Source organism: Anomaloglossus baeobatrachus (assembly GCF_048569485.1).
Source record: "Anomaloglossus baeobatrachus isolate aAnoBae1 chromosome 5 unlocalized genomic scaffold, aAnoBae1.hap1 SUPER_5_unloc_20, whole genome shotgun sequence".
Classification (NCBI taxonomy): domain Eukaryota; kingdom Metazoa; phylum Chordata; class Amphibia; order Anura; family Aromobatidae; genus Anomaloglossus; species Anomaloglossus baeobatrachus.
In genome coordinates this window covers 95,879-121,757 of record NW_027441796.1, presented here as the reverse complement: position 1 = coordinate 121,757, position 25,879 = coordinate 95,879, and the positions used below count along the sequence as shown (strand labels likewise).

General features: G+C 46.8%; 1 protein-coding gene across 1 annotated transcript in view; it reads right to left on the bottom strand.

Annotated features, from left to right (window-relative positions):
* Positions 1-15,994: 15,994 nt before the first annotated feature.
* LOC142258986 (uncharacterized) overlaps positions 15,995-25,879 on the bottom strand; it is an 88,381-nt gene continuing 78,496 nt past the window's right edge. The window contains exons 5-6 of the mRNA XM_075331527.1: positions 25,196-25,213; positions 15,995-17,726 (exon numbers count right to left, since the gene is read on the bottom strand). Coding sequence (XP_075187642.1) covers positions 17,198-17,726; positions 25,196-25,213 — 547 coding nt within the window. The 3' untranslated portion in view covers positions 15,995-17,197. The remainder of the gene's footprint in view (positions 17,727-25,195; positions 25,214-25,879) is intronic.

The following is a 25,879-nucleotide window of genomic DNA, read 5'->3' as shown; positions in this document are numbered from 1 at the left end:
TTGAAGTATATCACATTGTATATAATTGCATTTCAAAACTTGTTGTTTTGTTAATAAATACTTATAAATATATATTCTTCATGCCTGTCTTTCTGTTGTTTAGATGTGATGATTTTGCCTCAGAACCTCTGGAGTTGAGGCAGAGCTGTAGACATTTGACACAAAAATAGTGAGGGGAGAATTGAATCACACTGTATCTTAGTGTCACGCTAGGTACGGGAAAGTACCAAGCGCACGGAGGAAGGGAATGGAAGGGAAACCCTGTGTCTAGGAAGATGATGACCCCTGACTAAACCTACTGCTGGTCCCTGAGGTCCCTCATTACCCGAAATAGGTTTTGCACCTATGCGCCAAGCCGGATACCTGACCCTAGGTATCCCTAATGCTGGGCCCTAAATAGGGAACAGATGGGATGAGCTCTTTGTCAACCCCACTAAAGAACTATAGAAGACACAAGGGGGACACAAGGAAATGCATGATCTACTTATCATTAATGTCTCAGGAAGGAGTTCAGCAGAGCTTTCAGCAACAACACCACAGAGGAGAACAAGCCATCTGCTTGCAACCTCGGTTGGAAAGAACTGAAAATATCACCAGCACAATCCAAAGGAAGGAATGGGAATTTAAACACAAAGGGAATACTGATAATTAACAGGTGGGTGGAAGTCGAGCTCCTGCTGGGTCCAAAAGGGAGAGAGATAAATCCAGCAGGAATGCATTCTGTACGGACGCTGTGAGCATTGATGGCAAGAAACCACATGACTGTCTGTCACCCGTGACACCTAGCTATGTGGAAGTTATTAAGACATTCCGGTCCCAATTCATCACACTTTTATACCAAGAAAGGTCACACAAACTTTGAAAAGTCTCACATACTTGGCTTAACTCAGAGTCGGTGAAGAGCAAGTAACATTTATGATACCTCTGCTGGGGTTTTCGGAATTAATGGGGTTCTGTCACCAAGTGTTTAACTCATAATTAAACGGCAGAATAATATAAAGACAGGGACTCTGATTCCAATGATGTGTCACTTACTGGGTTGCTTGCTGTAGTTTTGATAAAACACTGTATTACCGCTAGGGAATTATCACTAGAGAACTAGTAAACCTGCTGCCATGAAAACAGAGAAGATCCTGCACTCGTGTTCAATATATATAAAACTTGACTTTTATTTATATTCCATTAAAAATCCAATATCAATCACATCCAGGATATAAAATCCCCATGAATGATGACATGTGGTGATGGTACGCGTTTCGAGCTGACACCCTCTTAATCTCAATCCAAGTAAACCTGCTGCCATGTATTCTCGTTCTCCATAAGCTCTGTATGACCCCACCCCACCCCACCCCTGATTGGCAGCTTTCTGTCTATGCTTATTGTACACAGCTGCCAATCAGTGATGTGGGTGGGGTTATACACAAGAGCATTTCAAGAAATGGTAGATCTTAAGCAGATAAAACTGATTTTTATCAAAACTTCAGCAAGCAGCCAAGTAAGTGACACATCGCTGGAATAAGGGTTTCTTCTTATACAGGTCGATTGGACACACGTTACAAGTAGCTTTGTTACTCTTAATCTATAAATCACATCCTGAAGCCATACACTATTAATTTTATATATTTAATCTGAAAAGTAAGCAGTGTTTACCTCAGGGGTGGGGAACCTCAGGCCCGCGGGAAGCATGCGGCCCGCCATGACCTTTTCTGTGGCCCCCCGGGCAGATTGCGGGGGACAGCAGTGTTCAAGCCGCCACTGCTGTCTTGCAGTCCACAGGCCCTTTAAATCCCCACATGCTCTGCTTCTGCATACCAGTGGGTTCTCCCGCTGTCCAGTGCCAGCTTGCTCAGGACTTATTTTGTGGGCAGGTTTAGCGCTCTGCGCTTCCATCCCACAGCAGCTTCATAGCTTCCAGCGGCGTGTGCCCGCCCTCTGGTGGTGTGCCTCCTCTCCGGTGCTGTGAGTCTGGCGCTGCTGTGTGTCCAGCGCCTGCCCTCTGCTGCTCTGTGCCCCGTCCAGTGCTTTGTGTCCCGCCCCCCCCAGTTCTGTGTACCATCCTCCCCTCAGAGTTGCGTGCAACCCTCAATGCTGTGTATCCTCGCCAGGTTTGTGTCCCCCCAGTGATGTCAGGGCTCCTCAAGAGCTGTGTGCAGCCCCCCAGTGATGTCTGTGCTCCCCCCAGTAATGTCTGTGCTCTCCCCAGTGATGTCTGTGCTCCCCAGTGATTTTGTGCTCCCCCCAGTGATTTCTGTGCCTTCCCCCCCAGTGATGTCTGTGCCCTCCCCAGCAATGTCTGTACCCTGCAGTGATGTCTGTTCCCTCCCCAGTGATGTCTGTACCCTCCCCAGCAATGTCTGTACCCTGCAGTGATGTCTGTGCCCTCCCCAGTGATGTTTGTACCCTGCAGTGATGTCTGTGTCATTCCCAGTGATTTCAAATATATAGGTGTACGGCACTCCTGGGGTTATGATTGGTGCTCAGAAAGGGTCCAACTCTGTATTCATATAGAAAGAAGAATCCGGCACTCGATATTGTAGCGGAAAAAAGATGATCCCTTTAATTGGTATAATGTCAATATCATCGATGTTTCGGTCTATATGACCTTCCTCATATATACACTGTCAAAATGTGCTGGACACAAAGAAAACAGATAATCAGCTGTGAAATGCTGTGCACAGCAGGTGAGGGATATGTGATGAGAAAGAGGCACAATGGTAAATACATTATGTTAAAAAGTATAAGCCAACCATGAATAATCAGCAGTCACTGGAGGGAAAACACCTGACCAGGTGGAGAAAGTGAATACTGCACGCCTGCGGATAGCGGTGTCGCTGTGGTGAATGGCGTGACTGAGCTGTGATAGGGTGGGCTGTTTAAACCTCCAAGTGAGTGGTGATAGGTGCCGCAGGACCGGAAGTGACGCGGATCCTGATGGCGGCGCGCATATACATCTCGCTGAAATTTTTTTTTTTTTTTTAAAAAAAGATAGGTGCAAAATATATATATATAAAATTTTCAATATTATATAAACAAATACATAGGTATACTAATGGATAAAATGTATTATCTTTAGTTAAAAGCAAAAAACTCAATGTCATTGTTTAATCCATAAGGTTTAAGAGTATTTCATTCAAACATCCATTGGCTTTCTGCTCTCGACATTTTTTAATAACCCCCCCTCCCCGTCTCCAGTCTTCCATTATTTTTTGGATCCCCCAAACTTGTGAACCAGAGAAGGATCCTCCATGTGTTTTCATATAATGTATAGAGAGGGGGTGTTTAGTACACTTTTTCTTCACATTTCTAATATGTTTTTATTTACAAATACAATTCGATATATATATATATATATATATATATATATATATATGGGGTCAAAAATTATCTCAAAGAATATTGAAAACCCCAGAATTATAAAATTATCCTTTATTATAACAAAGCTAAAATTGACTCACAATAAACACATTCAATGTCTCAACTGGGTTCAGCCAGTTAGGGGGTAAGTGAACAAATAGCAGCGCACAATTTATAAAGATATTCACATTATAGATATTAGAGGGTTTGTGTACAATTCATACTAATATTCAATTTTTGCCCTCCAAACCCCTGCTAAGCTCACTGCCAATCAATGGTATAGGAGCTGACTATAGAGACAAAAAGATTTTTTGTCTCCATGTCCAGTTCCAACCTTTACCCAGTTATAGACCTATAATATATAACCACAGATATCCAGATATCACCCCTAGTAAACCCTATTGATGTTTTCATTGACTGCTATTCAATATCCATATCACAGTCTTAATTAAAAAAAAAAAAAAACACAGAGGAAAAACAGGGATGATCTTCAAAATTGGGTGCACCCTGGAATACCTTCAGGTTATTCCCAACAGAACCAAAACCCAACATATAGTGCAAACCCATCCATTGAACTGTTGATTTAAATATCGTGCACACCATGAAATGCCAAAAGAGGTCACTCCCTACAGGACAGAGACTTAATATCGGCCTAAGACCGTCATCTGAACTATCGATGTACTGGTCCTATCCGGCACTCTACACTTTATCTGAGGTGTTTGGGGTAAGTGACATTGGTTGTACTTGTTTGTGTATTTGGAATCAGCTGACTGGGTTTATCCTATGTAGTTTTGGGGCGACAGTGGTATATATATATATGTATCTTTGGGCTCTCCATTTTATTTTATATGGAGTAGACCTATAATGGTGAAGTGATCATTTATATATGTGAAGTGGGATAATCACAGTATCTAATGGTTTGGGGACGATCCTGATTTTCAGGAATTTCTATCTTTTTCCCTAAACACTAAAATAGTGGGACTATTTTATAGCTTTATATAGCTAAAGACCTTAATGGATTAGTCTTCTTATGTATATATTAAGAAGTATGTTTCATCTATACTGAGAGACTGTATATATTTCTCTCCCCCTTTTCTAGATCCATATTGAATATTGATATTAAACTCATGGATCAATAAAACCTCCTGATGAACCCTTTGGCTCTATCATACAAGGGGGGAAACGCGTCGAGGTGTAAGGTGTAAATTGTATCCTAAAGAGTGTGGACCTATCAAGCACAGTGTGTCTAACCATTACCAAAAGGAACCTGCGACATGTCACGCTTCTGAAATCAACTACCTCTGTGAAGAAGGATATTTATAAAATATTTCCCTTCAGAATAATTTCCAGTGGATGTGTGATAAATTATTCATCTATCAAGAATCCTATCAAGGAACAAGTTGTGGTTATTGGACTGTTTATTTTATACCATCTGTGGCATATATGTGTGTGTTTGTTTTACTATGGAAATTTTTCTAAGTTAACAGTTCAGATGACGGTCTTAGGCCGATATTAAGTCTCTGTCCTGTAGGGAGTGACCTCTTTTGGCATTTCATGGTGTGCACGATATTTAAATCAACAGTTCAATGGATGGGTTTGCACTATATGTTGGGTTTTGGTTCTGTTGGGAATAACCTGAAGGTATTCCAGGGTGCACCCAATTTTGAAGATCATCCCTGTTTTTCCTCTGTGTTTTTTTTTTTTTAATTAAGACTGTGATATGGATATTGAATAGCAGTCAATGAAAACATCAATAGGGGTTACTAGGGGTGATATCTGGATATCTGTGGTTATATATTACTAGAAGGTGGCCCGATTCTACGCATCGGGTATTCTAGAATTTACGTATTGTGTAGTTAATGTATGATTTTTGTTATATATATCTATATACAGTTAGGTCCAGAAATATTTGGACAGTGACACAAGTTTCGTTATTTTAGCTGTTTACAAAAACATGTTCAGAAATACAATTATATATATAATATGGGCTGAAAGTGCACACTCCCAGCTGCAATATGAGAGTTTTCACATCCAAATCGGAGAAAGGGTTTAGGAATCATAGCTCTGTAATGCATAGCCTCCTCTTTTTCAAGGGACCAAAAGTAATTGGACAAGGGACTCTAAGGGCTGCAATTAACTCTGAAGGCGTCTCCCTCGTTAACTTGTAATCAATGAAGTACTTAAAAGGTCTGGGGTTGATTACAGGTGTGTGGTTTTGCATTTGGAAGCTGTTGCTGTGACCAGACAACATGCGGTCTAAGGAACTCTCAATTGAGGTGAAGCAGAACATCCTGAGGCTGAAAAAAAAGAAAAAATCCATCAGAGAGATAGCAGACATGCTTGGAGTAGCAAAATCAACAGTCGGGTACATTCTGAGAAAAAAGGAATTGACTGGTGAGCTTGGGAACTCAAAAAGGCCTGGGCGTCCACGGATGACAACAGTGGTGGATGATCGCCGCATGCTTTCTTTGGTGAAGAAGAACCCGTTCACAACATCAACTGAAGTCCAGAACACTCTCAGTGAAGTAGGTGTATCTGTCTTTAAGTCAACAGTAAAGAGAAGACTCCATGAAAGTAAATACAAAGGGTTCACATCTAGATGCAAACCATTCATCAATTCCAAAAATAGGCAGGCCAGAGTTAAATTTGCTGAAAAACACCTCATGAAGCCAGCTCAGTTCTGGAAAAGTATTCTATGGACAGATGAGACCAAGATCAACCTGTACCAGAATGATGGGAAGAAAAAAGTTTGGAGAAGAAAGGGAACGGCACATGATCCAAGGCACACCACATCCTCTGTAAAACATGGTGGAGGCAACGTGATGGCATGGGCATGCATGGCTTTCAATGGCACTGGGTCACTTGTGTTTATTGATGACATAACAGCAGACAAGAGTAGCCGGATGAATTCTGAAATGTACCGGGATATACTTTCAGCCCAGATTCAGCCAAATGCCGCAAAGTTGATCGGACGGCGCTTCATAGTACAGATGGACAATGACCCAAAGCATACAGCCAAAGCTACCCAGGAGTTCATGAGTGCAAAAAAGTGGAACATTCTGCAATGGCCAAGTCAATCACCAGATCTTAACCCAATTGAGCATGCATTTCACTTGCTCAAATCCAGACTTAAGACGGAAAGACCCACAAACAAGCAAGACCTGAAGGCTGCGGCTGTAAAGGCCTGGCAAAGCATTAAGAAGGAGGAAACCCAGCGTTTGGTGATGTCCATGGGTTCCAGACTTAAGGCAGTGATTGCCTCCAAAGGATTCGCAACAAAATATTGAAAATAAAAATATTTTGTTTGGGTTTGGTTTATTTGTCCAATTACTTTTGACCTCCTAAAATGTGGAGTGTTTGTAAAGAAATGTGTACAATTCCTACAATTTCTATCAGATATTTTTGTTCAAACCTTCAAATTAAACGTTACAATCTGCACTTGAATTCTGTTGTAGAGGTTTCATTTTAAATCCAATGTGGTGGCATGCAGAGCCCAACTCGCGAAAATTGTGTCACTGTCCAAATATTTCTGGACCTAACTGTATATATATAGATGTTGTTGTGTGTAGTTACCAAGTGTTTGTGTAGGAGCTGTACATGTTCTGGGTGTTGTCTGGGTGTGGCGGGGGGTGAGAGCGGTGTTGTGTGTGTGTTGCGTTGTTTGTTGAGCGCTGTGTGTCTGTAGCGTTGTGTGTGTGTGTGTTGCGCGGTTTGTGTGGGTGTGGTGTGTTTTGGGGGGAGGTATGTTTTGTGTAATGTGTGTGTTGCATGATATGTGCGTATATTTATGTATGCCGCGGTGTTTGTGTGTTGGGTGTTGTGTGTGTGCAGCGTTGTCTGTGTGTGTGGGTGTCTGTGTAGGGCGGTGTTTGTGGTTCCCAGTGTGTGTGTGGTGTGTTGTGTGTGTTGGGGGAGGTGTGCACCTCCCATCGTGCTCCATCCGCCATGCTGCGCACCCCCCATCGTGCTCCATCCGCCATGCTGCGCACTCCCAAACGTGCTCCATCCGCCATGCTGCGCACTCCCAAACGTGGTCCATCCGCCATGCTGCGCACTCCCAAACGTGCTCCATCCCCCATGCTGCGCACTCCTCATCGTGCTCCATCCCCCATGCTGCGCACCCCCCATCGTGCACCATCCCCCATGCTGCACCAGCATCAGCCTCTCTCCTCCCAGCATCAGCCTCTCTCCTCCCAGCATCAGCCTCTCTCCTCCCAGCATCAGCCTCTCTCCTCCCAGCCTCAGCCTCCCCCAGCATCAGCCTCCCTCTCCCAGCCTTCCCAAGGATCAGCCTCTCTCCTCCCAGCCTCCGTCCTCCCAGCCTTCCCCAGCATCAGCTTTCCCCTCCCAGTCTCCCTCAGCATCAGCCTCTCTCCTCCCAGCCTCAGCCTCTCTCCTTCCAGCCTCCCCCAGCATCAGCCTCTCTCCTTCCAGCCTCCCTCAGCATCAGCCTCCCCTTCCCAGCCTTCCCCAGGATCAGCCTCTCTCCTCCCAGCCTCCTTCCTCCCAGCCTCCCCCTCCCAGCCTCCCTCAGCATCAGCCTTCCCCTCCCAGTCTCCCCCAGCATCAGCCTCCCCAAGCATCAGCCTCCACCAGCATCAACCTCTCTCCTTCCAGCCTCCCCCAGCATCAGCCTCCCCAAGCATCAGCCTCCACCAGCATCAGCCTCCCTCGTCCCAGCCTCCCCCAGCATCAGCCTCCCCCAGCATCAGCCTCCCCCTCCCAGCCTCCCCCAGCATCAGCCTCTCTCCTCCCAGCATCAGCCTCTCTCCTCCCAGCATCAGCCTCTCCTCTCTGTCCCCAGCATCAGCCTCTCTCCTCCCAGCCTTCCCCAGCATCAGCCTCTCTCCTCCCAGCCTCCCCCAGCATCAGCCTCCCCCAGCATAAGCGTCTCTTCTTCCAGCCTCCCCCAGCATCAGCCTCTCTCCTTCCAGCCTCCCCCAGCATCAGCCTCCCTCTCCCAGCCTTCCCCAGGATCAGCCTCTCTCCTCCCAGCCTCCGTCCTCCCAGCCTTCCCCAGCATCAGCTTTCCCCTCCCAGCCTCCCTCAGCATCAGCCTTCCCCAGCATCAGCCTCTCTCCTCCCAGCCTCAGCCTCTCTCCTTCCAGCCTCCCGCAGCATCAGCCTCTCTCCTTCCAGCCTCCCTCAGCATCAGCCTCCCCTTTCCAGCCTTCCCCAGGATCAGCCTCTCTCCTCCCAGCCTCCTTCCTCCCAGCCTCCCCCTCCCAGCCTCCTTCAGCATCAGCCTCCCCCTCCCAGCCTTCCCCAAGATCAGCCTCTCTGCTCCCAGCCTCCTCCAGCACGCCGTGCTACTCTGCCGACACTCACACACCCGATCGCATACACTCACACACACCCGATCGCATACACTCACACACACCCGATCGCATACACTCACACACACCCGATCGCATACACTCACACACACAGACACTGACGATATCGCACATACGCGCTCACACTCACAACATCCGGAGATACCACATGCTTCTGGCCATGTGATCCTCCGTCAGGTCCTGGAAGGTCACAACAGCACAGTATCGAGGCCGAGAAGCAAGGGATATCGCCGGATACTGTGAGTGTGTGGATGCGATGTGATGTGTATGTGAGGTGTGTGTGAGGTGTGTGTGAGAGTGAGTGTGATCTGATGTGTGTGTATGTGTGTGTGTGTGCTGTTATGTGTGTGCGTGTGGATCTTCCGCCGCTGCAGGACCTTGATGCGCTTGTAACCAGCTGGTAACTATGCTAGCATGGTTACCAACGTATCCACACCACTCCCGTGCGAGCGGGGGGCGGGGGGGGGGAAGTACAGTACTCACCTTCGTGACAGCCGTGTCAGTTCGGGGAATGCGCGGGGGGGAGGGGGGCGGGGCCAGAGCTAGCGTGCATTGCGTGAGGGGGGCGGGGCGTGGCCGAATTGCCAATGCCTGCAGGGTGCCGGGGCGAGAGGCCAATCTGTGGGGGGGTGGAGCCTGGGCGAGTGGCTGGCCAATCCGTGTGGGGGCGCAGCCTGGGCGAGCGGCCAATCCGTGGGGGGGCGGGGCCATGGCGAGCCCAGCGGCCAATCAGCTTTGTGTCACCGTAAGGACACAATTTTGAAGCATGACAGACAGACAGACAGAATAAGGCAATTATATATATAGATAGGTCTATAACTGGGTAAAGGTTGGAACTGGACATAGAGACGAAAAATCTTTTTGTCTCTATAGTCAGCTCCTATACCATTGATTGGCAGTGAGCTTAGCAGGGGTTTTGAGGGCAAAAATCGAATATTAGTATAAATTGTACACAAACCCTCTAATATCTATAATGTGAATATCTTTATAAATTGTGCACTGCTATTTGTTCACTTACCCCCTAACTGGCTGAACCCAGTTGAGACATTGAATGTGTTTATTGTGTCTGTGAGTCAATTTTAGCTTTGTTATAATAAAGGATAATTTTATAATTCCGGGGTTTTCAATATTCTTTGAGATAATTTTTGACCCCATATATATATATATATATATATATATATATATATATATATATATATATATATATATATATATATATATATATATATATATATATATATATATATACTAAAAGGTGGCCCGATTCTACGCATCGGGTATTCTAGAATTTACGTATTGTGTAGTTAATGTATGATTTTTATTATATATATCTATATATATATATATAGATGTTGTTGTGTGTAATTACCAAGTGTTTGTGTAGGGGCTGTACATGTTCTGGGTGTTGTCTGGGTGTGGCGGGGGGTGAGAGAGGTGTTGTGTGTGTGTTGCGTGTGTTGCGTTGTTTGTTGAGCGCTGTGTGTCTGTAGCGTTGTGTGTGTGTGTGTTGCGGGGTTTGTGTGGGTGTGGTGTGTTTTGGGGGGAGGTATGTTTTGTGCAATGTGTGTGTTGCATGATATGTGCGTATATTTATGTATGCCGCGGTGTTTGTGTGTTGGGTGTTGTGTGTGTGCAGCGTTGTCTGTGTGTGTGGGTGTCTGTGTAGGGCGGTGTTTGTGGTTCCCAGTGTGTGTGTGGTGTGTTGTGTGTGTTGGGGGAGGTGTGCACCTCCCATCGTGCTCCATCCGCCATGCTGCGCACCCCCCATCGTGCTCCATCCGCCATGCTGCGCACTCCCAAACGTGCTCCATCCGCCATGCTGCGCACTTTCAAACGTGCTCCATCTGCCATGCTGCGCACTCCCAAACGTGCTCCATCCACCATGCTGCGCACTCCCAAACGTGCTCCATCCCCCATGCTGCACCAGCATCAGCCTCTCTGCCCCCAGCATCAGCCTCTCTCCTCCCAGCATCAGCCTCTCTCCTCCCAGCATCAGCCTCTCTCCTCCCAGCATGAGCCTCTCTGTCCCCAGCATCAGCCTCTCTCCTCCCAGCATCAGCCTCTCTCCTCCCAGCATCAGCCTCTCTCCTCCCAGCCTCAGCCTCCCCCAGCATCAGCCTCCCTCTCCCAGCCTTCCCAAGGATCAGCCTCTCTCCTCCCAGCCTCCGTCCTCCCAGCCTTCCCCAGCATCAGCTTTCCCCTCCCAGCCTCCCTCAGCATCAGCCTCTCTCCTCCCAGCCTCAGCCTCTCTCCTTCCAGCCTCCCCCAGCATCAGCCTCTCTCCTTCCAGCCTCCCTCAGCATCAGCCTCCCCTTCCCAGCCTTCCCCAGGATCAGCCTCTCTCCTCCCAGCCTCATTCCTCCCAGCCTCCCCCTCCCAGCCTCCCTCAGCATCAGCCTTCCCCTCCCAGTCTCCCCCAGCATCAGCCTCCCCAAGCATCAGCCTCCACCAGCATCAGCCTCTCTCCTTCCAGCCTCCCCCAGCATCAGCCTCCCCAAGCATCAGCCTCCACCAGCATCAGCCTCCCTCGTCCCAGCCTCCCCCAGCATCAGCCTCCCCCAGCATCAGCCTCTCTCCTCCCAGCATCAGCCTCTCTCCTCCCAGCATCAGCCTCTCCTCTCTGTCCCCAGCATCAGCCTCTCTCCTCCCAGCCTTCCCCAGCATCAGCCTCTCTCTTCCCAGCCTCCCCCAGCATCAGCCTCCCCCAGCATCAGCGTCTCTTCTTCCAGCCTCCCCCAGCATCAGCCTCTCTCCTTCCAGCCTCCCCCAGCATCAGCCTCCCTCTCCCAGCCTTCCCCAGGATCAGCCTCTCTCCTCCCAGCCTCCGTCCTCCCAGCCTTCCCCAGCATCAGCTTTCCCCTCCCAGCCTCCCTCAGCATCAGCCTTCCCCAGCATCAGCCTCTCTCCTCCCAGCCTCAGCCTCTCTCCTTCCAGCCTCCCGCAGCATCAGCCTCTCTCCTTCCAGCCTCCCTCAGCATCAGCCTCCCCTTCCCAGCCTTCCCCAGGATCAGCCTCTCTCCTCCCAGCCTCCTTCCTCCCAGCCTCCCCCTCCCAGCCTCCTTCAGCATCAGCCTTCCCCTCCCAGTCTCCCCCAGCATCAGCCTCCCCCTCCCAGCCTTCCCCAAGATCAGCCTCTCTGCTCCCAGCCTCCTCCAGCACGCCGTGCTCCTCTGCCGACACTCACACACCCGATCGCATACACTCACACACACCCGATCGCATACACTCACACACACCCGATCACATACACTCACACACACCCGATCGCATACACTCACACACACCCGATCGCATACACTCACACACACAGACACTGACGATATCGCACATACGCGCTCACACTCACAACATCCGGAGATACCACATGCTTCTGGCCATGTGATCCTCCGTCAGGTCCTGGAAGGTCACAACAGCACAGTATCGAGGCCGAGAAGCAAGGGATATCGCCGGATGCTGTGTGTGGATGCGATGTGATGTGTATGTGAGGTGTGTGTGAGGTGTGTGTGAGAGTGAGTGTGATCTGATGTGTGTGTATGTGTGTGTGTGTGCTGTTATGTGTGTGCATGTGGATCTTCTGCCGCTGCAGGACCTTGATGCGCTTGTAACCAGCTGGTAACTATGCTAGCATGGTTACCAACGTATCCACACCACTCCCGTGCGAGCGGGTGGCGGGGGGGAGTACAGTACTCACCACCGTGACAGCCGTGTCAGTTCGGGGAATGCGCGGGGGGGGGGCGGGGCCAGAGCTAGCGTGCATTGCGTGAGGGGGTGGGGCGTGGCCGAATTGCCAATGCCTGCAGGGTGCCGGGGCGAGAGGCCAATCTGTGGGGGGGCGGAGCCTGGGCGAGCGGCTGGCCAATCCGTGTGGGGGCGCAGCCTGGGCGAGCGGCCAATCCGTGGGGGGGCGGGGCCATGGCGAGCCCAGCGGCCAATCAGCTTTGTGTCACCGTAAGGACACAATTTTGGAGCATGACAGACAGACAGACAGACAGAATAAGGCAATTATATATAGATATCGAATTGTATTTGTAAATAAAAACATATTAGAAATGTGAAGAAAAAGTGTACTAAACACCCCCTCTCTATACATTATATGAAAACACATGGAGGATCCTTCTCTGGTTCACAAGTTTGGGGGATCCAAAAAATAATGGAAGACTGGAGAGGGGGGGTTATTAAAAAATGTCGAGAGTAGAAAGCCAATGGATGTTTGAATGAAATACTCTTAAACCTTATGGATTAAACAATGACATTGAGTTTCTAGCTTTTAACTAAAGATAATACATTTTATCCATTAGTATACCTATGTATTTGTTTATATAATATTGAAAATTTTTATATATATATTTTGCACCTATCTTTTTTTTTTTAAAAAAAAAAAATTTCAGCGAGATGTATATGCGCGCCGCCATTAGGATCCGCATCACTTCCGGTCCCGCGGCACCTATCACCACTCACTTGGAGGTTTAAAAAGCCCGCCCTTTCATAGCTCAGTCGCGCCATTCACCACAGCGACACCGCTATCCGCAGGCGTGCATTATTCACTTTCTCCACCTGGTCAGGTGTTTTCCCTCCAGTGACTCCTGATTATTCATGGTTGGCTTATACTTTTTAACATAATGTATTCACCATTGTGCCTCTTTCTCATCACATATCCCTCACCTGCTGTGCACAGCATTTCACACCTGATTATCTGTTTTCTTTGTGTCCAGCACGTTTTGACAGTGTATACATGAGGAAGGTCATATAGACCGAAACGTCGATGATATTGACATTATACCAATTAAAGGGATCATCTTTTTTCCGCTACAATATCGAGTGCCGGATTCTTCTTTCTATATGAATACGGAGTTGGACCCTATCTGAGCACCAATCATAACCCCAGGAGTGCCGTACACCTATATATTTGAAATCACTGGGAATGACACAGACATCACTGCAGGGTACAGACATTGCTGGGGAGGGTACAGACATCACTGGGTATAGCACAGACATCACTGCAGGGTACAGACATTGCTGGGAATGGCACAGACATCACTGGGGGGAAGGCACAGAAATCACTGGGGGGAGCACAAACATCACTGGGGAGCACAGACATCACTGGGGAGAGCACAGACATTACTGGGGGGAGCACAGACATCACTGGGGGGCTGCACACAGCTCTTGAGGAGCCCTGACATCACTGGGGGGACACAAACCTGGGGAGGATACACAGCATTGAGGGTTGCACGCAACTCTGAGGGGAGGATGGTACACAGAACTGGGGGGACGGGACACAAAGCACTGGACGGGGCACACAGCAGCAGAGGGCAGGCGCTGGACACACAGCAGCGCCAGACTCACAGCACCGGAGAGGAGGCACACCACCAGAGGGCGGGCACACGCCGCTGGAAGCTATGAAGCTGCTGTGGGATGGAAGCGCAGAGCGCTAAACCTGCCCACAAAATAAGTTCCGAGCAAGCTGGCACTGGACAGCGGGAGAACCCACTGGTATGCAGAAGCAGAGCATGTGGGGATTTAAAGGGCCTGTGGACTGCAAGACAGCAGTGGCGGCTTGAACACTGCTGTCCCCCGCAATCTGCCCAGGGGCCGCAGAGAAGGTCATGGCGGGCCGCATGCTTCCCGCAGGCCTGAGGTTCCCCACCCCTGAGGTAAACACTGCTTACTTTTCAGATTAAATATATAAAATTAATAGTGTATGGCTTCAGGATGTGATTTATAGATTAAGAGTAACAAAGCTACTTGTAACGTATGTCCAATCGACCTGTATAAGAAGAGACCCTTATTCCAGCGATGTGTCACTTACTTGGCTGCTTGCTGAAGTTTTGATAAAAATCAGTTTTATCTGCTTAAGATCTACCAGTTCTTGAAATGCTCTTGTGTATAACCCCACCCACATCACTGATTGGCAGCTGTGTACAATAAGCATAGACAGAAAGCTGCCAATCAGGGGTGGGGTGGGGTCATACAGAGCTTATGGAGAACGAGAATACATGGCAGCAGGTTTACTTGGATTGAGATTAAGAGCGTGTCAGCTCGAAACGCGTACCATCACCACATCTCATCATTCATGGGGATTTTATATCCTGGATGTGATTGATATTGGATTTTTAATGGAATATAAATAAAAGTCAAGTTTTATATATATTGAACACGAGTGCCGGATCTTCTCTGTTTTCATGGCAGCAGGTTTACTAGTTCTCTAGTGATAATTCCCTAGCGGTAATACAGTGTTTTATCAAAACTACAGCAAGCAACCCAGTAAGTGACACATCATTGGAATCAGAGTCCCTGTCTTTATATTATTCTGCCGTTTAATTATGAGTTAAACACTTGGTGACAGAACCCCATTAATTCCGAAAACCCCAGCATAGGTATCATACATGTTACTTGCTCTTCACCGACTCTGAGTTAAGCCAAGTATGTGAGACTTTTCAAAGTTTGTGTGACCTTTCTTGGTATAAAAGTGTGATGAATTGGGACCGGAATGTCTTAATAACTTCCACATAGCTAGGTGTCACGGGTGACAGACAGTCATGTGGTTTCTTGCCATCAATGCTCACAGCGTCCGTACAGAATGCATTCCTGCTGGATTTATCTCTCTCCCTTTTGGACCCAGCAGGAGCTCGACTTCCACCCACCTGTTAATTATCAGTATTCCCTTTGTGTTTAAATTCCCATTCCTTCCTTTGGATTGTGCTGGTGATATTTTCAGTTCTTTCCAACCGAGGTTGCAAGCAGATGGCTTGTTCTCCTCTGTGGTGTTGTTGCTGAAAGCTCTGCTGAACTCCTTCCTGAGACATTAATGATAAGTAGATCATGCATTTCCTCGTGTCCCCCCTGTGTCTCTCTATAGTTGTTTAGTGGGATTGATAAAGAGCGCATCCCATCTGTTCCCTATTTAGGGCCCAGCATTAGGGATACCTAGGGTCAGGTATCCGGCTTGGCACATAGGTGCAAAACCTATTTCGGGTAATAAGGGACCTCAGGGACCAGCAGTAGGTTTAGTCAGGGGTCATCATCTTCCTAGACACAGGGTTTCCCTTCCATTCCCTTCCTCCGTGCGCTTGGTACTTCCCCGTACCTAGCGTGACACTAAGATACAGTGTGATTCAATTCTCCCCTCCCTATTTTTGTGTCAAATGTCTACAGCTCTGCCTCAACTCCAGAGGTTCTGAGGCAAAATCATCACATCTAAACAACAGAAAGCCAGGCATGAAGAATATATATTTATAAGTATTTATTAACAAAACAACAAGTTTTGAAATGCAATTATATACAATGTGATTTACTTCAATACTCACTCTTCAATATTCACTGCTCCTCACTCCCATAATCGCGTCTACCTCCCGGCACTGAAGCCGGCATCGACGGGGGGGGTAGAATTGTGTGTGGGGAGCAGTGAATATTCATCCTCTTTAATAGCATGCACACATGATCACCCAGCCGCCAACTTAATGCTGCAGCTGAGTGATCATGCGTGTCTGCTATTAGAGAATGAATATTCACTACTCCCCAAGTCCATAATCCCAGGTATGGGGAGCAGTGAATATTTCGGGAGCTGATGTACGCGTGTAACTGCAGGTGCATGGCAGTGACGTCATGCGATGCGCCGCTTCCACACTAAATTCACTTGCCGTCAAAGACGAGACCGCACACTGGGGGAACAGAGGGATGATGAGTATAATCATTTTTTTTTATGTCTGCAGCGTGATGAGGGACATATATACCAGGATGACAGCAGAAGCAGACACATCATTGGTGCAACCTGCATCCCAAGAAGTAAGGGGGCCCATTTTAACCTGTAAATACCAAGATGAGGAACATATATACGAGGATAAAAGATATATTCCAGAATGGGCCCAGGATGGGGATCATATACACCAGGATGAGCCCAGGATGAAGGCCATGTATACCATGATGATTGCCATATATACCAGGATAGGGATCATATATACCAGGATGAGCCCAGGATGAGGGCCATATATACCAGGATGCGAGCCATATACACCAGGAAAGGACAAATATAGGGAACATATTTACCAGGAAGAATGACATATACACCAGAATGATCGACATATATAACTGAAAGGGGCCCAGGATGGGGGACACTAATACAGAATTGGGGGATATTGCCCCCATAACAGTGTTAGCAGCACATTTTCCCCCATAAGTGCGTAATGACTACATTTTTTCCTACAATATTTTTCCCTATTTTCCTCCACTAAAACCTAGGTGCGGCTTATGGTCATAATAATACAGTAAGTTTAAAAAGAAAGAAAATGGTGCTTTCCCTGACCAATTCTTAGTGGAGCAATTGATTTTTGGATAAAACCCATTGAATCACGGTACATCATGATGATTTCTCCTATGTGACTCATCTCACAACAGGACCTGATTATTGATAAAAATATATGCAAAATTCTGAATACAAAAATGGCTCCTCTACTGTGTGGGTTTTCTCATAGTCGACAAGAATTGATTTACCAGTTAAACATTTAAATTATTCACAACATGAAAAAGGTTTCTTTCCTGTGCAGCCTCTTCACATGTTTAACAAGATCTGATTTCTGAGAAAAACATTTCCCACATTCAGAACATAAAAATGGTTTATCTCCTGTGTGAACCTTTTCATGGTCAAAAAGAGATGATTTCCTAGTAAAACATTTCCCACATTCTGAACATGAAAATGGCTTCTCCCCTGTGTGAGATCTTTGATGCCTAACAAGTTCTGATTTCTGGTAAAAATATTTCCCACATTCTGAACATAAAAATGGCTTCTCCCCTGTGTGAATTCTTTGATGCCTAACAAGTTCTGATTTATGGTTAAAACATTTCCCACATTCTGAACATGAAAATGGCTTCGCCCCTGTGTGATTTTTCTGATGCCTAACAAGTTCTGATTTCTGAACAAAAGATTTCTCACACTCTGAACAAGAAAATGGCTTCTCCCCTGTGTGATATTTTTGATGATAAATAAGGTTTGATTTTCGAGCAAAACATTTCTCACATTCTGGGCATGAAAACGGTTTCTCCCTTGTAGGAGCGGTTTCATGTACCATATCACTTCTGTAACTTTTATTTTGCTTACAATTCTGTGATAAATCGGAATTTTGGACTTGTTTGAAAAGATCATGTGATAAAGCTTTCCGAGGAAGGACTGGTGGTATATCTGGGACAGCATCATGCTCTTCATATGTATCATGTCTGATACTGTCATCATCTGTTATAAATTCTGAAGATATTAGATTTCCATCTGAACCCCCAATACAGTCATCTGCTAAAAATAAACACAATGTTATTATTTTGAATGATATTATCTCGAAAGTACATTTATTTTTTTAAACCATAACACCAGAAATTAAAATGAGGAAAAAATGTATTCTGAATCTGTTTTCCAATGTCAACATCTAAGAGCTACATCTTCGTTAATTCGGATCTCCCATTCCTAGCACCAGTTCTCTGGAATGTGCTGCAGTAAATAATGTTATGGATTATCACAATGTGACTGCAGGATTATCAGGGACAGGTGGCTCCTATACTGTCCCTCATGCTAGGAGACCTTAAGCTATTCCTAACCTCTGGATTACCACTGAAGTTGGAGATGGCGGAGTCCCATGCCTTACTACTCCCCTGAACAGATCAAATACGTTATAGCCCTGGGGAAGGAAGGGGCAGGAATATGATGGAAACATAGATTAAGACAGATGGGACACATTGCAAACTCACAGAAATAAACAGTGAGGGACTAAGGAGAAAAGCAAGAGCAGGAAGGCAGCAACAAAAAGACAAAAAGGGTTAACACCACAACAGCTCACAGCAATAATACACAACAACCACCAGTATATCTGGAGAATAACTCTTGCTAGCCTCCCCAAGCCTGTGGTTCGACGTAAAAGCAGGTAGCAGGGTCTTGCGAGCTGTGCAGATAACCATTAGGGCTCCAGTTCATCAAGACCAGAGATGGACACTGAAAAATGATGTTAGGGACTAGAGTAAGATTTCTGGCATAGCGAATGCCACAGTTTGTTACGAATTAAAGAAGCCATGGCATCACACCCTTCTTCTGGTCATGCTCTGCCTATTTTGGCAAAGCTGGTTAAAACTGGCGTGAACACACACACACACACACCAGCCTGTCGCCTTTTCAGCTTTAGACTTCTGTAATTAAGAGATCTTTGGTCACATGACATGTTGTCAAAAACGTCCTTAAGCAGTCCTAAAATCGACATATAAACACTGGGGCCCTTAGGAGAATGGGGGCCCTATGAAATTGTCCAGTTTGCCCTCCCTTTCCTCTAATGCCAGTCCTGCATGCCAGCCTGTCTTTTGTTCAGTTCTTTTAGACTCCTGCAATTAAGAGACCTTTGGTTACATCATGTCACATGACTTTGAAATCATCAAAGGTCCTTAAACAACCTTAGAATACAACTGATGTGGTCACTAAGAGAGTGGGGTTCCAGTGAAATTGCGCAGTTTGACACCTCCCAACGTTGGCTCTGACTGTAACTAGGGCTTATTTTTGGAGTAGGGCTTATATTTCAAGCATTCTCCAAAAATCCCATAAAATCATGCTAGGTCTTATTTTCGGTGTAGGTCATCTTTTCAGGGAAACAGGGTATTCATGAACCTTCTGCAGGTCTTTGAGTTGCCTTCATAACAACATAGAGAAGACATTAGAAACAAACAGCAGAAGAAGCAGAAGCAAAGAAAATACAGCTGAAAAACCCAGAGCAGAAAGTCTAAAAATGTAAACACAAAATTAGTGCAGAAAGTACATGAGTAGATATCTCTTACTGGATAGAGCTGGAGGAAACACATCCTGAGGAACATCGGGATCTATTTGTTTACAGTCCTGTGGGAGAAGAGGACGGGGACATCTCTCTGGTGTTGTCCTCCTACTGGATAGAACTGGAGGAGACACATACAGGGACTGAATTCATTCCTTACATACAGATAATTATAGGCCGTGTGTATTTAGTCCTGTCTATTACCTGGTGATGTGAGGGGCTGGGGAACCTCCATCATGACGTCCTTGTATAGATCTTTGTGTCCTTCTAAATACTCCCACTCCTCCATGGAGAAATAGACGGTGACGTCCTGACACCTTATAGGAACCTGACACATACAATGATACCATCACCCCCCGATCCCTTCATAGCATTACTGTATAATGTCCCAGCATTCCCAGCAGTGTCACCTCTCCAGTCAGCAGCTCAATCATCTTGTAGGTGAGTTCTAGGATCTTCTGGTCATTGATGTCCTTATGTATCGGGGGGTGAGGTGGAGGCCCCGTGATTGGGCTCAGGGGTCTTCCCCATCCCTCAGACACAGGGGCCTGACAGTGTTCACTAGAGGTCTTCTTCACTACTGTGTAATCCTGGTTATGGAGAGACACAGTAATAAATCTCACTCCAGACATTTCCAGAGTCCTCACCTCTCCAGTTCTGTCCATCTGTTATTCCCATAGATAAGAATGATGTAATGTGACGTCATCAGAATCTCTCACCTCTCCAGTAAGCCGGAAGAGGATCTCTAGGGTGAGGTGTAATATCCTCTCCGCCATCTTGTCCCTGTCCATATCCATCCTTCACGGGGCAATCAGGAGACTTCTCTTCTATAGAAGATCTCCACTGAGAGGATCCGATATTGTAGGGACCTGAATGGGAAGGAGATGAACCGATATGTAAAATTAATGGAGATGAGGGAGGCAAGATATCATTTGAGTAGGAAAAAAAATTAAACATGAAATGTCCTATGTAAGTAGTAAAACCGACCGATAAAAATAGCACATTATCTTTATAAAAAATCCCACAATCCTTTATACGGCAATGTGAACGGAAAAATAAAAGAGTAATTGCTCCCGAAATAAGAGTAGGGAGGTACGAAAGAGCAAAAACAAAACATTTCCCAGTTTTTCGGTTAAGAACAGGGCAATGGAATTAGGATTCGATGTATTCTTGTCGCTAACGGAAGAAGAGGGGCCACACATGGCGTACGGATCTGTGCACTCGCTGACGCACAATTTACCACCCATTTCTTGTATGAAGGCAGCAAAATAATGAATATTATCCCAATTACAAAATGTGCCCACATTATATTTCACTCCTAAACTAGAAAAATTAGGTAAATAACAAAGTTTAGATATTCTAAACTGGTTTTGGAGCTCGTAGATTTTAACCCCTTCACGACCGAGGGCAGTAAAATTATGTCCTAGCTGTCATAGTGTTAATTCCCTCCCGCTGCTGCCGGCAGCTGGCGGAGATAGGTGCACACCTCAGCTGATTTGTACAGCTGAGATGTGTGCCTAGCAAATACGAGCAGATCCGCGATCTGCCTGGGGCTGTTAACCTCTTAAATGGCACTGTCAAATTGTGAGAGCCCCAGTATAATCGCAATCACCATAAAACTTTACTCATAGGCCTCCACCGGAAGTCACGTGTCCTGATCACGTGGATCCGATGGTTGTGATGGTAGTACAGGGTCATATGATGACTCCTGTAGCTCACATGACTTAGGTCCTGTAACAAGCAGCAAAGTACTGCAGGATACAGGAGATGAGTATTTTTCCCGATCTGACCGATGCTGCTCTGATTGGAAGACATGAATAAATGATCAGACTGCTGATCCTTATAGCCCCCTAGGGGAACTAGTAAAATAAAAATAAGTAAAAAAAAAAAGTTTTCAAAATTTAAAAAAAAAAAGTTCAAATCACGCTCCTTTCACCCCATTGACAATGAAAGAGTTAAAAAAAATAAAAATATACACACATATTTGGTATCGCCGCGTTCAGAAAGGTCTGATCTATCAAAATATGAAACCAATTTATCTGATTGATAAACTATATAGCGGCAAAAAAATGCCAAAATTATGTTTTTTGGTCGCCGTAAATTTTGAGCAAAATGCGTAGTATGTGCGCAAAAACGGTACCATTAAAATCTTCAGCTTGAGACAGAAAAAGAAAGCCGTCACTGAGCCATAGATCATGAGAACGCTACGGGATGCGCAAAATGTGCACCACTTTGTTGGAAAAACTTCTCTTTTATTAGCCCCTTAGATAAAAGTAAACCTATTCATGTTTGATGTCTACGAACTTGTACCGACCTCAGACATCACAGCGACACATCAGTTTTTCTATATAGTAAACACAGAGAATAAAATATCTGAAAAACAAATCGTGCAATCACGCTTTGTTTGCAATTTTTCTGCATTTGGAATTTTTTTGCTGTTTTCCAGTGCACTATATGATAAAACTCATGGTTTCATTGAAAAGTACAACTTGTTCCACAAAAAACAAGCCCCACATGGCAAAATTGACTGAAAAATAAAAAAGTTACAGCTCTCAGAAGAAGGGGAGCGAAAAAAAACAAAACCCCCTGAAAAATTGTCCAGGGGTGAAGGGGTTAAACATCCGGGCCATCTGACTTCTACTCTGCAGTGATGTTCTACAATGTCATTACATAACAGTGCATCTATACACAAACATGTAGCAATGGAGAGGAAATCCGTCCATCTCTACATAAGGCAGAGACGGTTTATTACTGCCTCTGCCTTCTCTGTCACTGTATACACAGCTCTGCGGTGTAATGCAGCTGGAACAGCAAGGGACCAGACAGCGACACAGATCTCTGTGTGAGAGCCCATCCACCATCGGTACTTGCCAACTGTAATTGTTTGGGGTCTGGTAAGTTCGATTATTCTTTTGGGGGGTGGGTCTGCTTTCTTTTGGGGGTGTCTGCTTTCTTTGACGAAGAGTCCTGCTGTATTCTTTAACTTTTTTAGATGCTTGGACACTTCCCTATGGAAACGCAACCAAAGCTTATTTTTAGAGTACGGCTTATATTTTAATAACAGTATAGTCAAAAAAGCCCTAAAAAATACTACTAGGGCTTATTTTACGGGTAGATCTTATTTTCAAGGTGGAAAGAGCCGACGGTGCTTCCTCCCCCCATACACAGGGGCCATGTGGTCACTGCTAAGAAGGAAATTAAAAATACTTAAATACGGACCTGACCCCCCCCTGCCCCCCTCTTCCTTGAATATGTGAAATATAGGAAAATACCACTGTGAATCCAAACCTCCGTTATTAGCCCTGATAGGGCAGTAAGACCCCTTTTCCAGAAACCACTATAGAATAATGCTTAATACAGTTTAATTTGTCACGATGACCTGCAGACTCTCCCGTGACTTTTACACAAGTAACAGCTTGTACCGGGCACAACTATGATTTTATTAGTAATAAACAAGCTGCTAAGCACAATTATTGCTACATTCAGCATATTGATCAGAACCTGCAGATGTCACGCGTAATATTAGATCATAGTTATTAGATCATAATGGACTTTGGCTAACACGTCCACACATACACGTCTACACACCTACCTGTGTATAAATATGAGAGTGATTTGTTCCATAAACTTATGGTATTTGCATTTTTACCCAGGCTCATTATTGACTCTGCGTCAATTGCATTCGGACTGCAGTCTTACCATCCAGTTTGGATACCATCCAATATATCTAAATGATCTGATTTAGACCAACCTGACAGCCCCGACCAGGTAAAAATCCGCCATATATACAAAATAAGAAGTGTTACAAAATAGCTAAGAAATATTTACATGTGGTTCTAAACATATAATATATAGGTAAGGATGCTTGACCTCGGGGAGATCAACATCCAACACCGCGGAGACACCATCACGTGTTTCTCAACGCAGTGACACTAGAACAAGGCCCCCTGGGAAAATATGCAAAACAAGAATGACGCAGAGACACCATCACCTGTTTCTCAAGGTTGGCAGGAAACTAGCCAGGTCTATAACTGGGAAGGAACAACCACGGGAAGGGCAGTCTCCAGTCAAGGAAACCACCTATACCAAAACATGGTATCCATCCACAGACAGCTGTTTCGAGGTATTTGCCTCTCATCAGTGTGGAGTAGGAAACTGGCTAGTGGGAGCAATGCCTTACCTATGTAGTCTTCTACTAGGCATTGCCCCCACTAGCCAGTTTCCTACTCCACACTGAAGAGGGGCAAATACCCCGAAACAGCTGTCTGTGGATGGATACCATGTTTTGGTATAGGTGTTTCCTTGACTGGAGACTGCCCTTCTCGTGGTTGTTCCTTCCCGGTGAAAGACCTGGCTAGTTTCCTGCCAGCGTTGAGAAGTATGTGATGGTGTCTCCGCGGCATTCTTGTTTTGCTTATTTTCCCAGGGGGCCTTGTTCTAGTGTCACTGCGTTGAGAAAGACGTGATGGTGTCTCAGCGGTGTTGGATGTTGATCTCCCCAAGGTCAACCATCCTTACCTACCGTGTTTCCCCGAAAGTAAGACAGTGTCTTACATTCTTTTTACCCCCAAAAGTCCCACTATGTCTTACTTTCGGGGTATGTCTTATATTAGAAAAAATCCCACAGCAATCGCAGCAAGTCTCCATGCAATGTACCGTATGGGGACTTGCCGCGATTGCGCCCTAAGTGTACCGCAAGTTAAGGAAACTTAACCACCAGCGGCTGCACATGAGGGCACTGAGGCTGCGTGTTTTTGTATGTTGTCCATGGTCCTGATGGACCACGGACAACATTACTGCAACATTTCAACATTTCTCCGGCATGTCAGGGCGCTCAGCTGAGCGCTAAGCCGCCGGCATGTCAGGGCACTCAGCTGAGCGCTCAGCCGCCGGCATGTCAGGGCACTCAGCTGAGCGCCAGACCGCCGGCATGTGTCAGCTCTCAGCTGATCGCTAAGCCGCCGGCATGTCAGGGCGCTCAGCTGAGCGCCCGACCGCCGGCATGTGACAGCTCTCAGCTGAGCGCTCTGCCGCCAGCATGTCAGGGCGCTCAGCTGAGCGCTCGGCCGCCGGCATGTCAGGACGCTCAGCTGAGTGCTTTGCCGCCGGCAAGTCAGGGCGCTCAGCTGAGCGCCAGACCGCCTGCATGTGTCAGCTCTCAGCTGATCGCTAAGCCGCCGGCATGTCAGGGCGCTCAGCTGAGCGCCTGACCGCCGGCATATGACAGCTCTCAGCTGAGCGCTCTGCCGCCGGCAAGTCAGGGCGCTCAGCTGAGCGCCAGACCGCCTGCATGTGTCAGCTCTCAGCTGATCGCTAAGCCGCCGGCATGTCAGGGCGCTCAGCTGAGCGCCTGACCGCCGGCATATGACAGCTCTCAGCTGAGCGCTCTGCCGCCGGCATGTCAGGGCGCTCAGCTGAGCGCTTTGCCGCCAGCAAGTCAGGGCGCTCAGCTGAGCGCTTTGCCGCCGGCAAGTCAGGGCGCTCAGCTGAGCGCCCGACCGCCGGCATGTGACAGCTGTCAGCTGAGCGCTCTGCCGCCGGCATGTCAGGGCGCTCAGCTGAGCGCTCGGCCGCTGTAACTGTACTGTAAAGATGAAAAAAAAAAATAAATAAATTTTTACTACGTCTTACTTTCGGGGTATGTCTTACATTAGCCGACCCCCTCAAAACCCCCACTATGTCTTACTATCGGGGGTGTCTTACTATCGGGGAAACACGGTATGTAGTCTTCTACTAGGCAATGCTCCCACTAGCCAGTTTTTTACTCCACACTGATGAGGGGCAAATACCCCGAAACAGCTGTCTGTGGATGGATACCATGTTTTGGTATAGGCGGTTTCCTTGACTGGAGACTGCCCTTCCCGTGGTTGTTCCTTCCCGGTGAAAGACCTGGCTAGTTTCCGGCCAGCGTTGAGAAACATGTGATGGTGTCTCCGCGGCATTCTTGTTTTGCTTATAAACATATAATATGTCAGTGTCCAGCTTTCAGTCATAGGGATGGCCCCGATGAGGTTTTAGTTATTGCTCAATATACAGTGATCAGTGGTTGTATACGCGCTCTCAGCACTAAAGCCTGCTTTACACGAGACGACCGATCGTGCGATTTCACAATCGATCGTACCCGCCCCCGTCGTTTGTGCGTCACGGGCAAATCGCTGCCCGTGTCGCACAAACTCGTTTAACCCCCGTCACACGTACTTACCTTCCGGACGACCTTGCTGTGAGCGACGAAAGTCCACTTCCTGAAGTGGGAGAGACGTTCAGCGTCACCGCGACGTCACGCGGCAGCCGGCCAATAGAAGCGGAGGGGCGGAGATGAGCGGGATGAAAACATCCCGCCCACCTCCCTCCTTCCACATAGCTGGCGGGTGCCGCGGGACGCAGGTAAGCGGTGTTCAT